At 49.3% G+C, this 14,774-nt stretch overlaps 1 protein-coding gene across 2 annotated transcripts in view; it reads left to right on the top strand.

The window, feature by feature from the left end:
• ZHX3 (zinc fingers and homeoboxes 3) overlaps positions 1 to 14,774 on the top strand; it is a 29,034-nt gene that overhangs the window by 12,129 nt on the left and 2,131 nt on the right. For both annotated transcript variants that reach the window (XM_075571891.1, XM_075571890.1), the window contains exon 2: positions 11,651 to 14,582. In XM_075571891.1, coding sequence (XP_075428006.1) covers positions 11,816 to 14,582 — 2,767 coding nt within the window. In that variant the 5' untranslated portion in view covers positions 11,651 to 11,815. The remainder of the gene's footprint in view (positions 1 to 11,650; positions 14,583 to 14,774) is intronic.

The raw sequence follows: 14,774 nt of genomic DNA, 5'->3' as shown, positions 1-14,774 counted from the left end.
GTGGGGCCGTGGGCTGTGTGTGGTCTGTACCTGAGCAATGCTGTGTTCTGCCGGCATCAGTCAGCTGCAGTCTGATGCCTTATTGCAGGGGTGCTCAACTCCAGTCCTCAAGATCCGACCCACCCCCCTGCCCAAACAGGTCAGGTTTTCATGATATCTTCAGTGCAGGTGGCTCAGTCTGACTGAGCCCCTGATTGAGCAACCTGTGCTGAATCAGGGATATCATGACCTGTGGGGGGGGGGGGGGTGTTCTTGAGGACTGCAGTTGAGCAGCCCTGCTGTAGTGAAATAGTTTGGGTTGTTTTCTAGAGGTGTATATTTGTTACCTTCCGTCTCTGCTGTTGCCCACTACATGTTTGTAAACAGAAGCAATGTAGTTCTTGCTTGTTAATGGGTGTGTTTGTTTTAGGAGGAGGATACATTTAACACCTTTGTGCCTTTGTTGGGCTAAGCTTGGCCTATTTAATTTATCCGAATGGATTCCATGTGCTTGGTTGTCCCTTAGTTTCCCAGACATCCCCCAGGTCGACTAGCATGACTATATTTTGAGGTTTTATCTTTCACTGTAAGTGTTTCAAAGTAGACTGTACATGATTTTTGTATGTACAGGCATACCCCGGTTTAAGGACACTCACTTTAAGTACACTCGCGAGTAAGTACATAGCGCCCAATATGTAAACGGAAGCTCACGCATGCGCCTGTCAGCACGTCCTGAACATCAATATCTGCTCCCTACCTGTACCGAAGCTGTGCGCAAGCGGGGAGACTATAGAGCCTGTTACAAATGCGTTATTTACATCAGTTATGCCCGTATATGATGATTGCAGTACAGAACATGCATCGATAAGTGGGAAAAAGGTAGTGCTTCACTTTAAGTACATTTTCGCTTTACATACATGCTCCGGTCCCATTGCGTACGTTAATGCGGGGTATGCCTGTATATTTTTATTTATATAGCGTCCACGGTGTACTCAGCGCTTTTCAAAGACCATACAGTGCAGGGAATTATAATACAATAAGTGCAACAAACACAATCAGACACTAGGGAAGGAAATCCCTGCCCCGGAGAGCTTACAATCTAAGTGGTATGTTGGGAGACTTAGATGGCAGGTGAGGGAATAAGTGCAGTAGATGGCAGTGCCTGGCCTTGACGGTGGGTACGTGTAGTAATTGGTGGTGTTTGGCCACAATGTTTGGCAAGAGTGACTGCAGCAGCCATGGGTCCAGGCTGCATGCTCTTTGAACGTTTTTTTTAAAGACCTTATCCAACCTATATATATATATATATATAAAAAAAAAAGAAAGATTTGCAAAGCCGCTGTGTTTTTGTGAAGACAGTTTGAAGAATATTTTCACCTTCTCAGACTTGGGGGAGTGAGACTTGCAGTATATAATTATGCACAAAGTTGTCCCTATTTGGCAGCAAAAGTGTTAATGTTTACTGCCCCTCCTGTAATATTACTCTGACACTGTAATGCCGCCCCCACCCCCCCCTCATTGATGCGATCACACTTCCCACATACATAACCCCAGAGCAGGAAGTTGTTGGGGGCTCATTAAAAAAAAAAGGCGATATGTGGTGGGACCCAAGTCAATAAATTGCTCAGATGGGGAATAGGCGTGTTATACAGGATGTCACTTTGTCATTGAACACTACCTAGAACCACAACTGGATTTGTTCACACCACTGTGAAGTCTCCCGGGAACATATTGCGTGGCCTTCTCCTCTCTGACCCTATCATTGCTGCAAAGAAAATGAATTCGCTGCTCGCAGCACATAATGTCCTCATTTTTGTTATTTTGGTCCGAGACACAGTTTTGTACCCGACCCCCCAGGTGGGATCTGTATTTCAGCCGCCTCTGCAGGTGTCCAGTTCTGTGGCTTGGTCCGTGGACTTCCTGTTTTCAAAAACCTTAATTTTCTCGACAGTCTCTCTCTCTCTTTCTTTTTTTAAGCTATCTTCCTATAGATCAATGTTAAGGCTAAGGCCCCGGTAACGCCCGCGAGATTGGCGGCACGTGCAGCCGATTCCCCGGTCTGCAGCTCACTGCAGAAAGAGAGACCGGGGGGGCGTGACGGGGGCGCGGCCATGACGTCACCCGGCAGGTTCGCCGTCATTGGCTGAACCGCCGGGGGCGTGCCGTACCGCTCGTCGAGAGTGCAGGAGCAACTCTCGCCCCAGTGCTGCGGCCCCCCCTCGCAGCGGGCCCGGCGCCATTGAGGGGAGGGCTCTCGTGTGGCGGACGCTGTAGTAGGCAGCGGGGTCAAGGAATTATGGTTTCGCAAGAAAAGCCACACAGAGGATGTTCGTGTGCGCTGAAAAGCAAGCGCTCGCTTTACAGATGAGATTAGAGGCTGCCCTTCAGTCTGTGCTCATTACTAGAGATGTGTATCATCCCTGTTCCAGTCTAGGGTAGGGAACGGCCAACTCCAGTCCTCAGAAGGCCACCAACAGGTCAGGTTTTCAGGATATCCCCGCTTCAGCACTCGGTGGCTCATTCAATTTATTTGATCGTAATCCATATATGGTTTTTCTGCGCCATTCATTAATTTTGTCTGAAGCCCACCATCCCTGCAAAGTTGTATGTTTCCGGCACTGGGATTGTAAGCGGCTTTCCCCAGACTGTGCCACAGTAATTATTGCAGACCTCTATGCAGCCAGGCGTGAATGTGCAACAGTTGCTGTATTTTATAGCTGGACAGAGCGAGAGAAAGGGTAGCATAAAAAGCCACGTGACCTGCGTTCTCTTTTTTTGGGATCATCAAAGTGGTGTTCTGTGTGAGACTTGGTATCTGTTTACATGTGCAGGTAGTGTGCAGAACACCTGTATAATGTTATTTATTTAACCCTCCCTGCCCGGCTCCTAGGGAGGTTACATCAGTTTCCCTAGTAGTGTCTACTCGGAAGGCATTACCTTACTCAAGGTGCAGGTGTCGTGCAGCTGGACGATGAGGTAGCAAAGATAGAAATGATGGGTGCCAGGAACTTGTGTAGTACAAACACTCTCTTTATTTGCCCCCTTTTACGAGGGCTCTTGTCAGCCATACACGGTACACGTAGTTCCGGATGTCATCGATTCCATCAGGATTGCTTGTACTTGTCACTCTTGCGTCCCCGGGGCGGCCTCACTTAACACACTGAGGAGGTGCGGACACTTGGATGCTTTCTAATGACTTGAGCGGTCTCTGTTCTGGATAACGTCCATTACTCTCACTAGGGGCCCCTTCTCGGGCTCTGGCCATTGCAATATGGATAATCGACCTACACCCCATTACACTCTGAGCTGCCATTTCTAGACAGACTAGGACAGACGCCTGTAGGGCTGTTCCTATTGCACCCTGGGATCTCCCTCAGGAAGAACGCTGTGGCGTGCCTGCCTTTTCTGTGAACCGCGGGGTTCACCTTCGCCATATCTCAGGACACTATGTGAAGGGTAGCTAGAACATAACTGGAGACGGGTCCTTCCTCAGGAACATACTTCTCAACTATATACACTAAGGCTCCTCCACTCACCCCTCCAGGAACCTACTCTCCAGAACCTTCCCCTTCCTATATCTATAATCTATATCTATATCCCCAATTGACGTCTCTGTCTCCAAACACTGGGTAGGGCTTAGTACCTGCTGACTCGCACCCAGCCCCATGTAATCGGAAAAGGCATTACGCTCTGCGGGTCAGCGCCATTAACCCTTTAAGGCCATGGTAATCCCATGGGGGGGGGGGGGGGAGATTACACTTGTATAGCGCCACCTGTTTATGCAGCACTTTGCAAAATTACAATGCAAGGTTCTCATAACCCAAAGGGAGACCCTGCGCAACAGAGGAGCTTACAATCTAAAACCTTCAGAGTACATTAAGCAAACGCCTCCCGCGTAACATTGTGCTGCTGTGAGGGACATTCGAAGGTAGAAATTAAACTAATCTGTGTAATTTGGCTCCCTTAGAAACGTCGTCACCCTTATTTACATCTTTGTAAGAAATACACTGCGTTTCTCTGGAAAAATGAAATTCAAGCCTATCCGCTATCTATTTGTATCTGGTTTACTAATGGTGTCGTCACCGTGCCAACAAACTGAGCAACGCGTTTACCGGCGGCTGTGAGGCCTGCAAACAGTCTCCTCGCCAACAGACAGATTGTAAAACACTCCTGTTCGCCAAGGAAATGTGAAGTTAATGAGATCGCACAAGAATAATTATATATGTATTTTTAAGAGCTCTTAATGGGTTAAATGTTTAACCTAAAAAATGCCGTGGTCTTGCGTTCACTTTTGTCCGCCCTTTTAATTGTGCGACATAACAAAGCGGAGAGGAGAGGCGTGGTGACAATTGTATAAAATGAGGTCAGACGCGCTCGGTAGAAAGCAGGGATTTTGTACCAGTATTGCCTAATGTAACTAGTGAAGCATGCGATGCTCTCAGATCCTGGCCTTGTCACCGCCGCCTGAATCGGACAAAGAATTCTGCTCGGCAAACGGCTTTTTCCTTCGGCGGATTCAAAATATTACAGAATGATTTTACCAGCGTAATAAAATTAAAATCGTGCGTCGTCCTCACTTTGTGGCAGTTTTAGTCTTGAAGGTCACAAAGTGCCCTTGAAAATACCAGCCCCACTTAAAAGCGTGCGCTTTGCATTTAGGGGAGCTGACTCTTTCCCCCCTCCTCCGTTCCCCCGTCCGGGAAGCTTTGCGGCCCCTTGGCCCTGAGGTACTTGGCAGATAAACACAGCGTCGATTCTGTCTAAGACTTCATTTATAGTGCAGGCGTGCGCGCGACAGAGCCTGTCACCCGAGCGATAATAATAATAATTGTTCTTGTATAGCGCTGCTAGTTTTACGTAGCACTTTACAGAGACATTTGGCCTGAGGCACAGGGAGATAGTGACTTGCCCGAGGTCACAAGGAGCCAACACAGGGATATGAACCAGGTTCCCCTGCTTCACACTCCGTGCCAGTCAGTGTCTTTACTCACTGAGCGTCTCCGTCTCCATCCATGCACTCTGATGGGGAGGCGTGGCCGTGACATCACCAGGCTGGTTCGCCCTCATTGGCTGAACCGCTCACGTGATGCGGTCGTCGCATGGAAAAATAAAATAGTTTGTCGCTTCAAAATTCTGCTGTGCTGTCGCACACTCTATGGCCGGCCTGATAGAGCTGCTGTATTTTGTTTGCGCCGTCGTGCAGTCTGTAATCGCGGCCTTGGTTAAATCTTCTGTATCACGTGGGCGGGAAGGAAGATGTTGCGGATTCCTATTGGCCCTTGTGATGCAGGAGTGTGATGCAATTCCTATTGGCCCTTGTAAACCTCTATTTTTGTCCCCCCCTTGAGAGTCGATCCAGAGCGGCCTTCAGCTGTCTGGACCCGCTGGGTCAACGCAGCTGAAACTATTAGAAGGCAGAGTTATTAGGCATTTCTGCACACCTTGTGGGTGGCAGCCATATTTAACACCTTCCGTCACAGGCCCCCTTTGCCAACAATGTGCATCAATCTGTGGCATTATAAACACGTGACGTTTGTGATGGCGATGAAGAGGAAAGAGTCAGTTTCTAGCAGACAATCTATTTCTTCGACTGAGCCACTTGTGCTGAAGCAGGGATGTCCTGAAAACCTGACCTGTTGGTGGCCCTAGCGGATTGGCATTGGCCGCCCCTGCCTTAGTGTGTTTAATGCAGCAGACCGTTCCTGATTTACATGGCTCGATGCGTCATTAACCAGAGCCCATCCAGCGTTCCCCGTGAGAACACGGCACGGAAAAACAGGAAATCCGCATCATGGAAACTCGGCCCGGACCTGCACAAGGCTGCTACCTCTGGGCAGGCCGGATTTAACCCCCTTATTGCTGGCAGGCAAGGCAACAGCTGCCATCGTGAACGCACTCTGAAGGGGTGTAAATCGTGTGATCAAGTATGGCCAGGGATGATATTGCTTGTAATCTTTCTTCTTTCATGTAGCGGCAGTGTCGCGTGCGTTCGGAAATAACTTATTTTACAGAATTTTTACGTGTTCATTTCTTTTACCGGCAGCGTTACCATGACATCCGCTGTTGCCTTCATGCAGGGGGCGGCCAACTCCAGTCCTCCAGGGCCACCAACAGGTCGGGGTTTCAGGGTATCCCTGCTTCAGCACAGGTGGTGCAGTCGAAGACCCGGCCACTTGTGCTGAAGCAGGGTTATCCCGAGAACCTGTTGGTGGCCCTTGAGGACTGGGGTTGGCCACTCCTGCCTTAATGCGTGAATGGAAGTAGCCATTATAACCTCCTGGGGGGGGGGGGGGTCCATTTTTCAGTAACTAATATCTCCTGGATTTAAAAAAAAGGTGGAATTGCTAAAAATGGCACCAAATGGATCTGGTTATGAGAAAAAGAAAAGGGGGCTTCAAAATAAATAAATGGTGTAGTGCAGATTGCTGCTTTGAGTACTGTGAATGCTGATTGGCCCATGTTGACTAAGCAGTCTTCTGCCATAAGACCATTTTTTGGGGCGCTTGATTGAGCTGTAAGATCTGTCTGCCAGATGACTGCTTGGACAATATAGCCCTTAATGAGTTGCTTCCAGACAGCATAGTATTATCATTGTTTATAAGGCTACTGCTCCAGTCCTCACTGCTGTGCGCCTGGCTGCATGGCCACGTGTGCAGACAACAGCCGCCATAGGAGTGTCGTCTGGGTATAAAAATGTTTCTGTGCCATCGTTGTCCAGCACTTCCCTGAGGAAGGTCCTTCTGGACCGAAACGTTGGAACTCAGTGTGCTATGTATTCTTAAATACAGGTTCTTGTTTCCCCTTGTGGGATACATTTTGAGAGAGAGATGATTAGATAGATATAGATATATATATATATATCCATCTATATCTGTGTATATACACACACCTCGACAAATGCGGTCGCCAGGGGCGACTGCATAGTGGTGCTGTTGACTGCTTACCTGCAGCAGTGTTCCCTGGAGTCTCCCGGTCTTCTCAGTCTTGATCTTTTAAAAATCCTGTTTTTCTCCTGCAGCACTATTAAAAATGGCCGCACGACATCATATGATGCCGCATTGCCATGGTAACAGGACAGCGTGACGTTGCGGCACCACACCGCGTCCCATTACCATGGCAACATGTGGCCATTTTGAATAGTGCTGCAGGAGAAAAACATGATTTTACAGGCGGCAAGATAGCAGAAGGCCAGGAGACGCCGTCAGGACCCCGCAACCGGACCCCGCCGCAGGTAAGTGTCGTGGAGGGGCGGTGAGGGGTTTTGGCCCAGTTTGTCGGGCCGTATGTATGTATGTATGTATGTATGTATATATTGCATGCACACGCACATATGTACGTGCACACGCACATATGTACGTGCACACATACACGTGTTGTATAAACCTACCATTTTATTGAGCAATGACTACTGTATCTTTTGGAATTGCTGCACTCCCCAAACAGGGTTGTTGCTGGTTTCATGATCCCGTGGGCAGTATTTGTATACGTGGGGGCTTGGTACTATAAAAATATTGGCGCTTACAGCTCAGCCGCCCACAATTCCCTTCCACCAATATAGCGCTGTCCGAATGTGAGACTCCCCTCTCCGTGCCTGTCTGCACCATTGACCTTTTGTAACTTAACTGGAAAACGTCCGGGGTCTTGTGCAAAACAGTCGGCAAATGGGAGTAAATTGAAATGCAGCCAGTTAATACCTGGAACAGTTTGTCCTATCGTTGCAATGAGTCTCTAGTTCAGTGAGCGGAAAAACACAGCCAAATCCAGCGCTCACGTACTCCTCGGAGAATAGGCCCTGTATGGTGAGCGACGCTAGGAAAACATAGCAAACCCTTCCACCTACATCGCACAGCTATTGGGATATGAACACACGCAGCGGATGGGGGCTGTTATTCTGCTTATATTCTGCTCGTCTTTGAACATGAGTTCACTTATTCTATTCACCAATGTTTTGCTGGTGGCAATACCTTTGTACATCCTGATACCTTGTTATACATACATCTGGTTACCTGTTTTTTCCTGTCCCCACATTTCCAAACCTTCTCATGACCTCCCAACTGCCATGTTTATACCTGCTGCATATCCCCCCCTATACACCCCAAATCCTGTTGCCTCCTAACTGCCCTGTTATACCCCTCCCTATACACCCCAACATCCTACTGCCCTGTTATATCCCTCCCTATACACCCCAACATCCTGCTTCCCCCTCACTGTCCTGTTATACCCCTCCCTATACACCCCAACACCCTAACCCCCCGTTCCTTTTTGATGACACACTCTGCCTCTGGCACATGCATTGACTGCTTTCTGCCTATCCTGCTGCTGTCATCAATGATGAATTATGTGTAAAGTTACCTGAAGCAGCTCTGGGAAATTCTGCATCCCCAGGCGAACAAAATACCCCGTGTAACTTTGTGCTGGGGAATTGTTAAACCGGCAATTCTGCTTTCTATTTAATACAGTAGAATTGAAGCACGGGGTCTTTGGAGATGAACGGCGTTGATTTCAGCTCCGGGGACCCCCTGCTGCCTGAGATACTTGCCTCCGAAGGGGGTGCCGTTAGTCACTGCGGCTGTGCTTTCAGTCTAACATAATGGAGGCTTAAATGTCCAGCGGGCCAATAGGAAGCCGTGACGTCATCCCTTGCGACTTCCTATTGGCCAGCGTAACCAGGACATTGAAACAGCACAGAGATACTGGCGTATGTATGGAGGCAAGTATCTCTGGAAGCAGGGGGTCCCCAGGGCTGAAATGAACGCAGTTGTTCTCTGAGACCCCCGGCTTTCCACCTATTTAAACAAACAAACAAAAAAAATAACCTCTGTTGGTTTAAACATGTTGCGCCACATGTACCAAGTGGTGCTACTCCATTGGACCCCTTGCCGCCCATTGGTGAATGAGATTTAACACCCGACCTGTTTGTGGCCCTTGAGGACTGGAGTTGAGACCCTCTGTGCTAATGTATGTGTAACGTCTTCTATACGGAGCGGGGAAAAATCCCCTTCATTCAGTGTCCTCGCACACAGAGCGTGCGCTTGGAAACGTTTCTCTGCTCAGCGGCCCTGATACGTCGCAGTAGTTAGGACGGGTACGCAAACTTTTGAGTCTGCGCGCCCCGCCCCCTCTCCTACCCCCCCTCCCACCTTACCTGGTGTCCGGCATCTTCTGACGCCACTTTGCCATGGCGAAGTGCGTGCTCCCCGGCATTTAATTTAAATGCCTTGTAGAAGAGCGCGGGGCCTCTAACCGCAGCACCCCCCTCAGTTTGCGAACCCCTGAGTTAGCATGCTAGATCAGTTTGTCCTCTCGGAGAATCGGGTGCCCAGCGGTAGTCCTATTAAAGCTCTCTCTGCTGGAAAGGAGCTTGTCACAGGGCAGATAGGCCCGAGCCTCCCACCCCCCTGGTTTCCTGGGTTGTATTTTTGTTGCGGATTACATAAGAAGGACCTTTGTAACATTGGTGAGTGCTGACGACAGCTATATATAGTGTGTTCCTGATCAAATGTGGTGATGCGCGATCGTCCTGCGAGCACCCTAGGCGTGCCAAGATAAATACTTCTATGAACAAGCTCAGAACCCAAACCCAATACTGTGTCAAAAGGAGCGCTACTGAAATTCTGCCTGAAGTATACAACAAAAGACGAGACCTCATTGCTACAGCCAACATGACAAATGATTTAGTACATTAGGCTGAGATTATGGTGCCGGCATTGCTGTAGGGGGCTATGCAATTTACCCCAGTGCCTGCCGGCGAAGAGGCGCATAGACGCGGCAGCGTTTTGAAAATACAACAGATTTTGTGTCTTTTCAGGCGGCTGTCGCGTGACGTCCACGCACGTGAACTGGTTCAGCCAATGAGGGCGAACATGCTTTGGGACGTGTCCGCCACGCCCCCGCATCGCGTCTACAATCTCCTGCAGCCAAATTCGCATGCGGCCGCGCACGGACCATAATCCCAGCCTTGCTGTGTATCTCTTCATACTCTCTTCATAAGTGTGGTCATCTAGTTAAAACCTTTGGCCTAAACATTTTAATGCTTCAACCACGTCACGGTAACACCAACTCAGCAGGCCCTACACTACCGATATTATACTGTTTTATGTATTTCTTCCACTGCATAGAAACGAGGCGCCTCGTCCGCGGGCCTCGTCCGCGGGCCTCATATATTTATACTGAACATTTGCTTTCTTTTTCCAGGGGGCTTATCAGTTATTTATTCGGCCTTTTTAAGGAAGTTAAAATCTTACATTGGACGTAGTGAATCATTGATATTGGTGGGACAAAAACCATTTTGTGTATCTTGATGTTTTTCATGTGCTGTGGTTAATCAGCGTTGCATTATATCTGCCTCATTTTACCCCATCTCCCCTGCTGCGTTTGTTTTAGATTGGGTACATAATGTAACACTGGGTGTCACAGGTGGGTGGTTCCGTGATTTTTATAATGTGGTGTTTGCATTTTTTGGTGCCGTGTTTTCCTTTTACCCCAGCATTTTCCCATCTGGGGGTATAAATAGTAGGTCACTACTGCTGGTCTGTCTGAGTAAGGTCCCGAAACCAAAGATTGTAAGCTGTGCGGGGCAGGGACTGTATAAAAATCCTATGTACCTTGCACTATACTGTAATTGTGAAGCGCTTTGAGTCCCATTGGGAGAAAAGCACTCTATATAAAATAAACGTATCTATTCTATTTATTTTGCACGTGTGCCAACTTTTTCTCCCTCTCCCCTGTCTTGTATAGCATTGTAATGCTTCTATGCCAGGAGCGGCCAACTCCAGTCCTCAAGGGCCACCAACAGGTCAGGTGTTCAGGATATCCCTACTTCAGCACAGGTGGCTCAATTAGTCCCAGCCTCAGTACAGGTGGCTCAATCATTCCCTGCTTCAGCACAAGTGGCTCAGTCTTTGCCCCCCTGATTGAGCCACCTGTGCTGAAGCAGGGATATCCTGAAAACCTGACCTGTTGGTGGCCCTTGAGGACTGGAGTTGCCCACCCCTGATCTATGCTGCCGCACTTTGTCTGAAAACCAGAGCAACTGCCCCCAAGCGCTGACTGGTTTTAACCGCTTCGAGCCTGTTGCAGATAAATCACAATCTTTGCTACTTCTCCTACAGATGCTTTATTGCTGAGCGTAACTTGGGCCTCAGGCCGCGCTGATCAGCGCTCCTGCTCTGCCTCGCCTGCTCAAACTGGAGCTTTTTTGTGTCCTGGCAGGCGAGGCAGTGAGCGCGCTTTGGGGGCGGGGTGAAGACGTGGAATGGAGGCGTGGCGGGAGGCGGGGCTAGTCCGTCGCTCCCATCCAATGGGAGCGGTCATGTGACCGCTCCCCTGAGCGGCAAATTTTAAACTTGCCTGTCTCCTCAGAATTTCTCAGCCTCCCCACGCATGCGGAAGCAGCTGCTAATGCCGCGCTGATCACAGATGAAGGGGGTAAGTTCATCTGCTCAGCGCGGCTCAGCGGGGTCTGTGGGACTATGTCCCAGGCTTAAGAGCGTAACATGCCAGGTTAGCACGAAGCAGCGGAACAGGAATATCTGATTCTCATTTGTGCCTAAATTCAGATACAAATGTGTTAAATAAAATTAAAATATAAAGCTTTGCATTAAATAGTTCCACTTAACTTTAGAAATCATTTAATGAACAGATTTTAATCGCTTTGACTTTTCTATTTTAGGTCTATAACGACTGCGCTGGATTGAGGCCGGACATCACGCTCTGAACACGTTTCATGCGTCACAGACTCGCTGGGATCTTGGCGGTTTGATAGCGTCACGCACAGCTTCCTGCCCGACGCTGCTCCGCTGGCAAACTGCAGCCGCTCAGCTGGCAAACCGTAGCCATGGCCAGCAAAAGAAAATCCACCACACCATGTATGATACCACTTAAGACTCTGGCAGTAGGAACTGGGGCAGATAACGTGGACGATTTCAAGGAGAAAGACCCCAAGGAAGAGTCGCCAGAAATGCTGTCCGTCAGCAATATAATTCCCAGCCATAATGAGATGCAGCCAAACGGGCATCAAAATGTAGACGGCAAGAGTTTTTTTTGTAAGTACTGTAATTTTGGATCTCACGACACAAGTACATTTGTTGAACACATGGACACAAAGCACTTGGATTTCCGAGAAGACCCTTCGTACGTTTGCATCGCGTGCAGCTTCCTGGTGAAAGAGCCGAAAGAACTGGAAGCGCACAACGCCGAGTGCCACTGTGGGGACGCCAGCCTCACATGGAGCGTGGCCAAGCACGAGAGCTACACCGTCGTGGAGCAAAGCATTTGCGACAATGGCATCAGTATCGACTTGGAGAAAGAACATCAAGACGAAAGCGTCAACGATTATTCGGAGATTACAGTGACCAAAACTCCGATAATGAAGAGCATAAAAAACAAGGCGGAAACCAAGAAAATCCTGACGATGAAGGATAATATCTGCCAGGTGGTGAAAGAGGGTGACAAAAAGAGCCACCTGGTGCTCAACAATGGCCCAATATCAGTGAACAAGTCCATCTCCAATACGGTGACTGCCTCTCCAATCAACGGCTCCATCATAAGCAATGTCCCTATGCTACAAGCCGGGGTGACCCAACTTGTGTCGATAAACGCTCAACACTCGGTGTTGCAGCCTAAGTTTGCATCAGTTCCTTCCCTAGTGACACCAATTTTGGCTAAACCATCAGTCATACAGAAGCCTCAATACCTACAACACAACCACCAGCTTCCCACTGCAAAATCCCTCCCGAAAGTAATGATTCCTCTAAGCAGCATTCCGACATACAATGCAGCCATGGACTCCAACTGTTTCCTGAAAAACAATTTCACCAAATTCCCCTACCCCACAAAGGCCGAGCTTTGCTATTTAACGGTGGTGACGAAATATCCGGAAGAGCAGATCAAGATCTGGTTTACGGCACAGAGACTGAAACAAGGCATCAGCTGGTCCCCCGAGGAGATAGAGGACTCGAGGAAAAAGATGTTCAACACGGTTATCCAGTCCATCCCACAGCCAATGCCTCAGCCAACTATAACTGTGCTGAACGCTCCACTTGTAACGAATGCCAACTTCCGGCATCTCTTCCAGGCTGCTTTACCTGGACAGATAGTTGGTCAACCCCAAGGAGCCGGTGGTCTGCTTGTAACTCAACCCATCATTACTAATGGGATCCAGGGAGCCGGCACTTCCATCGCGTTAACCATGACGCCTATCCCAACCCAGCACACGACCACCTTTGCTAGGGTGACCTCGTCACCTAGGACCGTCATCACCACAGCTCCGTCTTTGATGACCCCATCGGCCAGCACGTTGTCTCAAAGCTGGTGCGATACAAACCTTTCTAGGTGCAAAAAATCGAGGCATCAGCTCAGCACCCTCAAGAACAGCTTCTACAAGAATCAGTTTCCGTCACATGTTGAGGTCGCTCGATTAACCAAAAGTACAGGACTGACCACTAGAGATGTTCGAAAATGGTTTAGCGATAAGAGGTATCACTGGCGTAATAAAACGGTGTTCGGAGCAGAAAAAAATGACCAATTGATTGATTCTGGGGCCGAAATGACTTTTACCATGTTAAAGGATCCAGAGATCAACTATACGTTGCCCACGACTGTTCAATCCACTCCACATACACCAAGGAGACAGTCATGGCATCAGACGCCAGACTTTACACCTACTAAATATAAAGAGCGCGCTCCTGAGCAGATCAGAGCACTGGAGAGCAGCTTCTTCCAAAATAACTTCCCTTCCGAGGAAGAAGTCAACCGCTTACGGACCGAGACCAAAATGACCCGGCGAGAAATAGACGGCTGGTTCTCGGAGAAGCGGAAGAAGACGGCCGAAGAAAAAAAGGCGGCAGTTGTCGATCAGGAGGAAGACGACGACGACTCTGGCGATGAGCTGAAAGCCTCTGGCGACGACGGCTCGACGAACACGGAGAGCAGCCAGACCTCCGCCGAGAGGAAGGTGAACCCGATCAAAATCAACCTGAAGGATCTGCGCGTTACGGAATCCAACGACCACACGGAGATGGCGGAGGATCACGAAAGCAGCCCGGCGACCGAGGGGGACAGCCGGCCCTCGTCCCCCCTTAAAAACAGGCAATACTACAAGAAAACTGCCCAGCAACGGGACCTGCTGAAGCAAATATTCATTCAGACGCAATGGCCGTCAAACCCGGAATACGACGACCTGGTTGAGCAGACGGGTCTTCCACGGGCGGACGTGGTGCGCTGGTTTGGGGACTGTAGATATTCGTTTAAAAACGGACAGTTGAAATGGTACGATCGCTACAAAAAAGGCACCCCGGATATGAAGCCGCACCGCAGTGTTGGCGACCCCGACCTGGAAGGCGGCACAGGCGAGAAGACCGGGGTGTCGGCAGACGAGGTGAATGTTTTGTTTGCAGGCAAGCTGGAGGAGGAGAACCAGGCGGTGTCGGACACGGGTAGCGAGGACCAGCTGTCTAGCTGCGGCGATAGGCCAGGGAGCCAGAAAGGGACGTACGATGGGTTTTCGGAGGTGTCGGAAAGCAGCGAGTGCTGGGAACCGGGTGCTCAGGAGGCCGGCTCGGACGCGCTGCAGGCCTTAAATCCACAGTCCTCAATCCAGCTTGGTAAGGAACATCTGTACTTTATCCACGTGTGCTTGTCGTTTCCGCCTGCAAACTCCAAGATAATGGTGTCCGTGTAACTTCCTATGGCAATTTAGAATTGAAAGTCCGTTCACTTAGTAATACATACCGTCATTGCCGTGAGCCGAAGGCCCCCCCCAATATAACAACCGTTACAAAAAATGGCGGTGTCCT

Source organism: Ascaphus truei, chromosome 15 (assembly GCF_040206685.1).
Source record: "Ascaphus truei isolate aAscTru1 chromosome 15, aAscTru1.hap1, whole genome shotgun sequence".
NCBI lineage: Eukaryota > Metazoa > Chordata > Amphibia > Anura > Ascaphidae > Ascaphus > Ascaphus truei.
Note: the sequence above shows the minus strand (reverse complement) of the source record. Positions and strands in the feature narration are given on the sequence as shown.